Genomic DNA, 12,110 nt, shown 5'->3' with positions numbered 1-12,110 from the left:
TACTTAATGCTACTGAACTGCACACTTTAAAATGGTTAAGATGGTAAATTTTGTTATGCATATTTTACAATTAAAAAATTTTTTTAAATCAGAGAGCAGTATAAGCATGCATGGAGGCAAATAACAGAAGTAACAAGAGTGGCTGCTTTGAGGAATGGTAATTAAGGGTGAGTAGTAGTAGGGCAGGAAGAACACAGTATTATCATTACATACCCTGTAGAACTATGAATTTTAAGCTATGCACATGTATACTCTGGATAACATAAAATGATATATGCAAACAGGAAATATATGGTGAAACCTTCAGTGTGGATAATTTCCATTTTAGGATCTTAAAGTAGACTGGAGACCTGCAAAGTTTATTTCAAATTTTGAAGTATGGCAATTATTCAAGCTAAGAAATATAAATCTTGATAGGAATAAATGTGTGTAACTGTTTTTCTAACCAATGTGAGAAATTCTCAAAATAGTGAAATATTTATGTGATGAAACTATATTTGTGCTCCCCAAAAAGCAATGCTATCAACTTGTGTATCCTGATTTCCCATATTTTCTTTTGTCTTTTCCTTTTCAGATAACCACATTTTAATATCAGCTTTGGTGATTGCTAGCACAGTAATTTTGACAGTTTTGGGAGCAGTCGTTTGGTTCCTGTACAAAAGAAGTTTGGATTCTGGTTTCACCACAGTTTTTTCAGCTGCACCCCAATCACCTTATAATGATGACTGTGTTTTAGTAGTTGCAGAGGAAAACGAATATGATGTTCAATTCGACTAAGGTTCTGGAAATCTCAGATTAAGACATCAAATACCTTGACAGTGATTCCTATGCAAGATTTTAATATAAAACCTAACAATGAAAATCATGGTTTTTATGATTACCTAATTCCAGTAACGTTCACTATTCTCATGTTATCACTGACTGTGACAAAAATTAATCTTTAGGATTATAAGAACAAAGTTTTTTAAAAAGGAACAATCTTAGATATAATTTAATGGTTTTAACCACCTCCCCAAATGCACCTTTCACTTGAATGAAGGAAAGCTTAAAGCCTGATTTACTATTTACTAATAGTAAATCAGGTAAAAAAAAAACCAAAAAACCCAGTCTACTTGTTTTACCTCCTCCATCTTCCCTCCCAGAGTGAGTTGAATCACCTTGGTTTATAGTTGAATTAAAAAAAAAAAAAGAAAACTTCTACTTATCACTATAATTTTAGCAATCACTAGGCCTTTAGTAATTTCTATGGTCTTGCTCCTTTATCAATAAGATATGGAGAATAAACCTGACCTAAAAATAGATTCTCTATATTTAGATATCACTTATGCTGGTTACTCTGATAATTCCTCTAATATTTCCATCTTCATGATTTACATGCAGAAAATTTTACAGATTTTTAACACCCCATATGCCATGTAATTATACAGTTTCAGTACTCTTAGAACACTGTTTTGGACCACAAACAAACAGTATTTAGCACTGATCATAAATGGTCAGAATTTCAGTAAGATTTAATAAATTTTGTGAAACAAAAAAAAAATTACAGCCATACCAGGAAGGTGTAGAGGAGGCTGGCATTGCGGGTTAACGCTTGGGTCATAGTGTCCTTCAAGGATTTTTCTCCTACTGCCATATCTGTTCCTATATATCTCATGCTCCTCAAGCCTTGATGAAGTTTATCATTCAATGACATGAAACCTGTGTAAGCAATAACTGCAGAGAAAAACTAAATACTACTGTAGTGATCATGTTCAAAGTTTTCAGTATGTGTATTGTACATTTTAAGACAATGGTGAAATAATCATTTGGGGGGTAAAAAATGAAAATGGAAGAAAGCTGAAACTATGATTTCTTTAGCAACTTAAAAACACAGAATTAGAAAAGATAATGTATGTACTGCACATAAAATTGTATTTACTTTACGTAGAAACTTGGAAGTGCGAGGAAAGTAATCTCTCTCCCTAATGCATATCCCATCATCTATCATCTTATGGGAATACTTTTCATATGGATAGAGACACTATCTCTCAAGGTTGACCAGTGGCAACGAAGTCCTAGCTTGCGCCATCTGTTTCCACTGGCCACCATGAATCAGAAACATCCCTCGTCACAATTAATGGCAGTTTTCTTAATGAGACAATAACTGCAAAGTGAATAATGTGACTATGTGGTACTAAAAAATAAATTTTATACTAGGTGTTATTACAAAACAATTATGCTCTGTAAAAGCTTTGAGATTTTGTGTATTGATTGAGATGTCTATTTTATTACTGATAGAGTATTAATAGTGCTGCTAATCGTGAACATTAGACTGGAATTCCTTACTGCTTTTGCTACTCAAATTCTACCACTCCTTTAAGAACTGAGGCCAGCCATCTGTTCCTTAAAGCTTTGTAACTATCAATCACAGATCTTTACAGTATCTAATACAGTAGCCACTAGCCACATGTGGCTATTTAAATAAAGTTCATTTCCTCAATTGCACTAGCCATATTTCAAATGCTCAGATCACATGCAGTTAGGAGCTACCACGATGGGCAATGCAAATTGTAGAACATTTCCATTATCATAGAAAGTTTCAGTGGACAATGCTGCTCTAGAGTCTCCCCTTCCACTTCTACATAACTAATTTTCTTCAGTTCATTTCAATAACTTCTACCTAATAATGACAGCTCTACCAAAATGGCTGTTTTAACTGATTTAATTTTCCATGTTTGATTTTATTTTCAAACAAGTCCTTAAAGACCCCGGTAATGCAGTGCTAAATCTTAATTCTCTTTATATATCTGAACATCTGTAGTAGGCCCTTGTATCTATTTGGTGGTCAACAGATAACTGAATCATTCAAGTCTGTGTTTATTTTTAATATTAACAGTAACATTAGCATGCCTGTTTATATTCAGAATGTATAAACTGCTTTCTTCAAACATCTTGGTTCTACCCAATAATGACAATGTAATTCTTATGTTTGGCAACTATTACTACTATCATTACTTTTAGCTGCCATTTACTTTAACTACATTTTCTTAGGAATTTGCAATCTTAAATTCTTAGGAACTTGAGTAGTATATGGTCTCTATTTTGTTCAGAATTTAAAAGTGATACCAATGAAAGATTTTTCTTATTCCCTCTAATTCACATTTACAGGACATATGAAGCTAATACAACATTGAAATACTAAGTGGTACAAAGGAACTACAAGAATACTATAAAGCCCAAGCCACTGTCTGTATCTGTCATTTAGCAGTTAATATAGCAAAACCATAAATAAATTGTATGCACACCAATGGAATGTTTTCTACCATTTACTTAAAATTTTTAAATAAAAAATTCTGTGGGTTAACACACTACATTTTCATGCTGAGTTCTATTAAAAGCATAAATGTTTCAAATTCAAAGCATCCCTAAAGACCTGTAGAATAGATATTGATACTGACATCCTTAAATTTTGCATATCTGCTTTAAGGAAGGCAACGCAAAGATAACAGGCAGAAGTTGACAGGCAGAAGCTGAACAAATATTTTAGAAACAATTATATTTCATATAAAATGGGATTTAAAATAAGATTCTTGGCTATAAGGTTTGAAGGCTTCTTTGAGCACCAGTTTAAAAGGAAACATTTCAAACTATAAAGTAAATCAATCAGTATGCACTTTATTTCAAGCCGAAGTTTTACATTAAGACCAACAATCTGACTGAATGTGGGCAAACTGTTGATTCACATGTGAGAAATTACATGGTTTCTATTTGGGTTCTGAAAAAGTAGCTGGACAAAAGACTTTATTTAACCTGAAACCCACCTGCAGGCGTTTTTAAGTGTATCCTAAGGGTGTTGACAGAGAAAATATACAGTGTTATGGACATATACACAACTCAGGACCACAGTATGGTGAACAATGTTCATCTCTTCTCTAAAGGTAGTGAAAAATATTAAGTCATCAAATAAATGCTTAGAATTACCAAGGAACAGTTAAAAACGACCAGGATCCAAACAGGTTATTTATATCATATTTATCTATAAAGAAGTGACAACACTAAAAAACACATTGAAAACCAGTGTTTTAAATTCTGAATGTGGGATTTAAAAATATTTAACTTGAGACTGCAATAATATTTTTAACCAAATAGCATCTGACTGGCAATTCTGATATAATTTACAGCTGTAATATTCCTAAAAGGAATATCTACATACTATGGCCTATCAAATATAATCTGCATTTTGCACATCAATACAAAAAGTTATCCATTTGTACACTTTATATATTTTAAAAATTAGACCATTGCTAAGTGAATTTAGAATTCAAATTAAATTTGGAAATCTAATATAATGAATGCTCTTCTTAACTTTCTCCCCATTCTTTTTTTTTTTAAACACTGGAAGCAAGTGATTATGAAAATGAGACCGCAACTTAAGGCATTTTAAAAAGAAAAATAATTAGGTGCCATTTGGCAATTTATTCTAAAAGCATACTTTGTCCCACTTTTTTCACTAACGAGACTAAAACACCAACCTTTTTTCATAAATATAACTACAGTAATCACAACACAAAAAAGGGCTGTCAGCATTGCTTAGATATTTAAAACAAGGGTAACACTTTCCCCACTCATCTAAAAGAAAAATACTTTTAATTACCAGTTTATAAACATCAGATTCACTGGCCATGTTAAAAGGTCCAGCAGAATTTTAATTCAGCAACACTTGAGAATGAACATATATATACATGCATAATATGTGTGTGTATATATATATTTTTTTCCATTCTATATATATGTAGACAGTAAATGTATTCAATAGGTATTTCCCCAGAAAATTAATTCATACTTAATTGCCAGTTTTAATAAACACTGTTCACAGATCATCCATTTGTCTCATGTGAAGTTAGGCAATATCAAATGTTCTGTTATGGTCTCCATCTTCTTCAGAATCATCCTCTGAAGCTGTTGAAAGAAAACAGGATGATCAAGAATGATTTTAAGGGGGATGAGAATGGAAGTGTAAGTATGAAGCCAGAACAGCAATGACTTGTACGATAAAAACCCCAATGTAGTATATGCCAGGGTTAGGGCGGTCTGACTGTGGGTGAGGCCCGTCTACAACGCTCCCACCCCCATACTTTTTTCTTCTGTTAGTTTTTATTAAAATGAAAATGTTTAAAAATGTGATCCAAGAACATCTAAAAAGTTTCTGAGATCAATTTGTGTTCATAGTAGTTAATGAGAAATACACTAGAGAAAGAAAGAGTAAACTTAAGGCAAGTGCTCTCACACACCTGAGTAGAATCTGGCTTATTACCACTGCATGTTTGATGTATCCGATGAGAATGAAAAAAATGTACATAGAATAACAGGTTATGGGTGTTCTTGAAATTTACACCAGAGCTATGTCTATACAATGCCAAGAAAAAGCTCTAGTTAGTCAAAAAAGCTTTATATAGACACAGCCTAAGTTAATATAATTGGATTTAGTAAAAACCTTTTGTTGAGATTATTCCTATGCCTCCACATTGTCAGAAATTTATCACTCTCGCAACATGTCCGACCTCAATTTATTTTAAAGTCATTAGTGGCTCAAGAGTTTAATATAAAACTTCCACGAACGTCTTTAAGAAGGACACAGTAAGTACAAGACTATGTAACTGTCTGCATGTGAAGGAAAACGGAAGTTCACTAAACATCCTACCAGCATTTCCCCTATTATCAAGGGCAGAAAGGTTAAATGTACACTCTTCTTGTATTTAATACTGGACAATTTAAGGGCAACCAGCAAATGGAATCAACAAGAAAAAATTATGCAACACGTATAGATGAAACTTCAATCTCCATATATTTACCTTGCAGAAATTTAAAATCCACTTTAAATAAATATCAAGCATATACTTAGCTCATGAAGAGTAAATCCTATGCTTAACTTTTATGCAATATCATGGAGAAATGTTAAACTAAGAAATAAAATAGCTTTTCAGAGAATTTCTCATGTTTTCTATTGGATTAACTCTACAGAACAAAATTCAGTCAGAACCAATTTTCAGAATGTATTAATACTCTAGTACTTAGAAGTTAACTTGTAGCACCCACATCTTTCACTCTCAGTTGAGTCTGGGTATATATTTCAACTTCACCTTTTTCCTCTCATTCACAGGTTGGGAGTAGACCCTCCTATATGTTTAGAAAACTAAATTCTAAATGAGAATGTTAGTTGAAAAAAAACAAGCAATCTGGGGAAAATGTACACTGCAACAAATTACTCTCATCACATTTGACAAAGTATCAATTATAATTTACAAAAGACAGAACTAATCTTTGTACTAGCTAACATGATGGATCTGAACTAAGAAGGAATGAAGGAAAAAAAGATTTACACTAATGAAGTCCCACTTTATTATACCATTTGATTCCTTTATATACCATTTCCACACATACTAAAATTGTGAAAATGCATTACCTAGTTGTACCTCTAATCCTTTTAAAACTTAAAAAAACCTTACTTCAAAGGATGCTAAGCTTTCTCTAGAGGTAAAAATATTATGCACACTACAGGTTAACAGTCCAAGTATTTTGAAGATGAGTATAGAAGATAATCAATTGGAGAAAACATATATAAAAACACTTCAAAGAGTGTACTGGAATCTGATCATGGGATGCCAGTTGCTTTGGGTGAAAAAGCACAATAGGGTAATCTTGGATTCCCAGGAACTGTTCCAGAGCCACCAATATCTGTGCCCACCTGGTATGAAGCACCCTGGAGGTTGTAGGACTTTGAGAAGAGGGTAAGCTGTGCAGATGCCTGTAAAGATTTGGGCATTAAGTGCCTTCACATAGGAGCCCAGGCAGAAGTCCTAAAGCTGGAACGTGATCTTAAGAGATTGGAGCTGCTGGCGGAGCTGGCTGCCTATTAAAGGTCCATGAGGACCTGAACAAGGAGCAAAAAAAAAACAAAAAACTATGGCTTCTGTTAGGGACTCAGAATTAGGACTCTTTCACGATTATATTCCTAGAACTATATATAAACCCAGGGAACACCTTTTATGATCTAACAAAGCTAAAGAACAAGTAAAATTTCACACACAAAAAATCTAAAGAAGTGTGTTTTGATTAGTAGTTAAACGTTTTCTTTTAAAAAAGTGTTAACATTAAAAGTGTTAAAATTAAGGTGATTAAATATATATTTTTATTTTAAATAAAATACCGATGGTTATAACAACACCCTTCCATACATTAAAATTAATTTAATTTTTAAAAAATAGGCTCTTAAAAAACTAGTGTCAGTTGCCCAACCCATCTTTCCCAAATCAATTATTCTGGTATTATTAAGCCTATAAATGAAGCTCTAATTTGGTAGAAAGAGTATATATATACTTAGGTTTTGCTCTGTGGGTTTAATTTGCAAAAGTAAATTCAACAAGTCTGGGGAGGGGAAATTCCACCTACTTTCGAGATCTTCCATATGTGCCTGAAGAGTTCTTGCAAGGTTAATAAACTAGAAACAATGCAGAAAGAAATACAGTAGTTTAAATGTAGCAAATGGATCTAAAGAGAGAATCAGTATAAGAGATTCATTTCTACTGAAAAGTCAAACATAATTTTAAGCCTTTAAATAGGGGGTCTTTCTCCCCCCACATCAAAACTTACAAGCTTAAGGATATGATTTTTTTTAATGTCTTATATAATCATTATTACCTATGTAAAAATCATATATTAATCATGTAGAAACTGGGAGCAGATATAATATTCTATGAATACCGCTGTCTTCTTGCATTGATATAATACTTCCAAAAACTATGGAGAAAAAAATTAAACCTCTGCATTTTGGACCCAAGTGAACTTTAGTGGTCAATTAAAATAATAAATCAGTATTTTCCTGCCTAGAAGTATTACATTTGACTCCGTACTTTTAAAAAAATAAAAGTGACTTCCACTTTAATATTAACTTGTGTATACCTTTTACAAAGGCATGAATTCAACACATATTATTATATACTTTATATGGTTCGTTCACTCTGAAGAGGTAAGTTGCCTGTTTAGAAATCAAGAGCTCTTTGCTCAAATTCTGAAAGCTCTTGATAGTTCGTTCTCTTTTCTCTGAATGATAATAAATCTGTCAACTGGCTCACAGGAATAGTGTTTACATGATTACAGAAAAATGTTCTACCCATATACACTGAACTGGCTATTTGATAATTTTCAAAATATAATGGAAACATTATACCTCACCATAAACTCTACTAAATTTTCATCACCAAGAGAATATCTATATAAAAAATAGTTTGAAGGATATGTTTATGAACACATTTCAAGATAGTAGGTGTTCAGAATGCTACTGTAATGAGATATAGACTCTAGTCCCCACTACATAAAATGGGCAAGGCAGTATAAATTTCCATAACAGTACCATTTAATTAAAAATACCTAACAAACAGCTAGCTTAAGTGTTAAATTAAGGCAATAGGGTATAGACTAAATACCAAATAGTCCAGATCTTAAGTAGTTTGAAATATGGAGGCTTAAAAACTACTACACTGGTAATCTTTTACAAGATAGTAACAAATAAATTGAAGTTAATTTCCCATACTCTTTCAGTTTTTGGAGTTCAATTTCAGGTTTCTAAGTTAAAATACTGAGTCTTGTTTTTGTTTTTTAATTAAAAAGAGCATTTTCCTTAGTACTTCCAATTCTGTCCCCGTTTTTCACTGAAATATATTCCAATCACCTTCAAGAGCTAGAAAATTACTTCTTTTTCTAAAACAGCTTTATGAGAAAATAAGGTTGCTTGATAAAGAGGTAAGGCAGACAGCAATTTCTATTAAATCTACAGTACCTTTAATTTTAAGAAAGATTTTAATGTAAGAACTCCCCAAAGGAAATAGACTGTGAACATATAAAACAATCTGCTTTCCAAAGCAAACACTTGTTGCATCACATCCTCCCTTTTCCCCTGCTCCAAGGTTACTTACTCGGACACGTGTGCTTGGTTCATTCGTATTTCCCATCATATCAGAAAAGCTTTGTTCGCACAAGTGCAGTAACACAACTAGGTAGAGACCAGAGCTGATAAACTCATACTCAGCCTTCAAAAGGGAAGCAAACAAGAAAAAGAATATGGAGAATGAAAAATTAATAGACAAGAGATTGACATCCAAAGTATACTGAGAAACTAGAGAAAATGTATTCATATCCAGTCTTAGTAAGAGATACAGCATCATCCATTAAACCAAGAAATAAAAAGTCACGCTCCATAATTTCATAATTTTACTAATGCTGTAAGGTGTACAAATAGGTGTGTGAATATCCTCTTTATTTTCATACAGTCTTCTTTTATGTAATTTATATAAAAGTGGGACTTTTAACTCATTTGATGGTAGAATGAATGCTCTGGTTCTATCAAGTTATAATGCGCCTAACAGATTTTATTAATACAAATGGCTACAAATGTTTACTTAAAATTATCATTTCATCTATAGCTAAATCAATAAATTATACAATTAAAACCTAGTCACATGGGTCAAGTGTCTATTACATAATATAATTAACTTTAAGGCAACAGCAGATATAAAAATGAATAAAGATAATAGAGTAACTGTTCTTCGTATCATTCACATAGAAATTTATAGTGGGTAAAAACTGTCCTTTGGTTCAAAATTGTTGTTCTGAAGCTAAGAATACAAGTCATGAATATAGTGTTATTAAAAACCTAATCTGTCCTGTAATTTTTATACAGTGAACTACCTGTAAGTTGTACCATTTTTGGCAATTAACTCATCTGAAGTTAAGAACTATATGTTCTTAGTAACAACTTCAGCAAGTAACGGGTTATCAGATTCCACAGAGCATTCAAGAAATCTGAAATTGACTTATTAAAACTTTCTTTAAATCTTCACTTACTTTTCTTATTTTTAACTTAAAAGGAAATAAATTTATGTCCTCAAAATTTTTAAAAAATTTTTAATGCTTATCACCTTGAAAAAATTGAAGCTACTGGACAATGAGGAAATAAACTGCATTAAACTAATCATTTCAAATGAGAGTAGTTCTTGGGCCCCCAGAATCCAAGATTCACACAGAACAAAGTTAAAGCCAGGAAGCTTAATCAAGACTGTCATTGCTTTTATAATGACCCCACCTAATATTTCCTCACACTTAAATTATTTAAGATTGTGGGTCATTAAATCCTTGGAGAACCATGAAAACATTCCTGGTTGAATCGAAATGCCAAAGAACCACCTTTAAGAGACATGATGGAGCACCTAGAGAAGGAAGAATGGCAGAAGAAAACCATCCTTTGAAATCTACTCTCATTTTGAAAAGATGAAAAAAAAATTTTTTTCTTTCCATCATTCTATTTTTACATACTCTTTCCCCCGTTCTTTAAAATACCAATGCTCAGCTATCTAGAAAGACTCCTTAGGGGTTGAAGACAACTCCTTGCTGAAAACACTATTCTCTTTGGACAAGTGGCTCATTAAAGAATAAAGTAATAATTAGTATGAATAGCATCTATGCTACATCAATTGCCTTAATGGTTCATTAATTAAATCAGTGATTCTTAACCTGGATCTAAGTAATCAGCTTCAAAGGATCTGGGAATCCCTTAAATCATATACAAATATTGTGTCTTTGTATATTTTGTTAGGAGTGTGATTTTAATCAGATTTTCAAAGGGTATTCATTATTCCCACATTTTAAAAGTAAAGGGTATCCATAAAAGATCATGTTGCTTGATTCCATTTATATGAAATATCCATAATGGATAAATCCAGAGAGACAGAAGGCAGTTGGAGGTTGCCGAAGGAAGCAGGGGACAGGGAGCAACTGGCTAACGGGTACAGGATTTTCTTTAGGAGAGATGAAAGTGTCTTAGATGGCAGTGGTGGTTGCACAACATCGCAAATATACCAAAGTGTTCACTTTAAAATGATTTTTATGTTTATGTGAACTTTACCTCTATCAAAAAAAGGGGGGTGTCCACTACTCCTTTAAGTGTTTTTCAAGCATTCATGCATTCTCCCACCATCATATCTCTTTTTATAACAATTATGCTAAGCACACTTGGAGAGTACGGTTCTTGAGTCATCCTTGTAATCTCCTTTAACATCTTTTTTCCCCAGAATTTTCCTTTAGGAGGAAGAAAAGGGGGATAATATTGAACTCTTCATTCTACCTATCTAAGCATCTCAAAAAATTTTTTTAATTTAAAGCTTCAAGAAACAAAATAGTGACCAAATCATTATTAGGAGGAAAACATTTATCAATAATACCCCAAAATCTGAGAAATGAGAATATTTGAAAAAAAATTTAATAAGATCAGATTATTCATTATATGAATAGACTATAATGACACAAATACTAAAAGAAAGAGGTTTATAAACAATGTGAACTTGGAATAAAAGATTTCATAAGTTGTTCAACATAAAGTTGGAGGTAGGAATGAGGAGAGTGGAAGGAACCAGGATAGTAGAAGAACATGGGGGCAGATAGGCACATAAAAAGCTATTCCTAACATTAAAAAAAATGAAGGGAGGAAGGGAGGGACGGAGGGAGGGATGGAGGGAGGAAGGAAGGAAGAAAGAGGATGAAGATCCAGGGCTTGGTGTTTCAAAAATGTTCTAGGACTAAGAGGTATTCACAACTAAGACAGCTCTTAGCATGCCTATTTGGGGACCGACCACTTAGTAAGCCTTTATTTTCACTTTTATTTAGCAACCATATAATAAATTTTACCTTAATTTTAAACCTGTGACTTGCTTTTTTGCCTTTCACTTTCAAAAAGTTATAGGAAAGTAAAGAAAAATTATAAAATCATACCTAATGCAGTAAAAGAAAATTGTTGTTATTATTTTAATGCAGGTTTTCTGACCATGATTTAATCTTTTCTTCAAGAGTTGTCCTTTAAGCACAGAATAGACACTTACCAAGGTAAATTAGGCAAAATATACTAACTTGTTCATTTGCATGAGCTCTATGTAGTTCATGAATATCAAAATCCTCCAGGTTAAGCTGCAACTTCTCTTTACAGAGTTCACAGGTGGTTACAGCCTCTAGCGAAGAACCTGGTAAAAAATTACAAGTAAAGCTTAATTTTGCAGGGTCACCACAAAACATTTTTCCTTGTAGGT

The 12,110-nt window shown here is 32.6% G+C and overlaps 2 protein-coding genes across 6 annotated transcripts in view; one reads left to right on the top strand and one right to left on the bottom strand.

Annotated features, from left to right (window-relative positions):
• LOC307187647 (CD302 antigen) overlaps window positions 1–939 on the top strand; it is a 128,857-nt gene extending 127,918 nt beyond the window's left edge. For all 3 annotated transcript variants that reach the window (XM_079924023.1, XM_079924022.1, XM_079924021.1), the window contains one exon: window positions 575–939. In XM_079924023.1, coding sequence (XP_079780149.1) covers window positions 575–777 — 203 coding nt within the window. In that variant the 3' untranslated portion in view covers window positions 778–939. The remainder of the gene's footprint in view (window positions 1–574) is intronic.
• A 139-nt stretch (window positions 940–1,078) lies between these two features.
• The window catches only part of MARCHF7 (membrane associated ring-CH-type finger 7), a 51,089-nt gene continuing 40,057 nt past the window's right edge, over window positions 1,079–12,110 (bottom strand). For 2 of the 3 annotated variants that reach the window (XM_079924024.1, XM_079924026.1), the window contains 3 exons: window positions 11,935–12,044; window positions 8,952–9,065; window positions 6,608–7,477 (listed from right to left, as the gene is read on the bottom strand). In XM_079924024.1, coding sequence (XP_079780150.1) covers window positions 7,328–7,477; window positions 8,952–9,065; window positions 11,935–12,044 — 374 coding nt within the window. In that variant the 3' untranslated portion in view covers window positions 6,608–7,327. Of the gene's footprint in view, window positions 4,939–6,607; window positions 7,478–8,951; window positions 9,066–11,934; window positions 12,045–12,110 lie in introns of those variants that run through there. The other variant, XM_079924025.1, reaches the window with a different exon arrangement.

Source organism: Stenella coeruleoalba, assembly GCF_951394435.1.
Source record: "Stenella coeruleoalba genome assembly, chromosome: 6".
Lineage (NCBI taxonomy): Eukaryota > Metazoa > Chordata > Mammalia > Artiodactyla > Delphinidae > Stenella > Stenella coeruleoalba.
The sequence above is the reverse complement of the archived record's forward strand: the minus strand, read 5'-3'. Positions and strand labels throughout refer to the sequence as shown.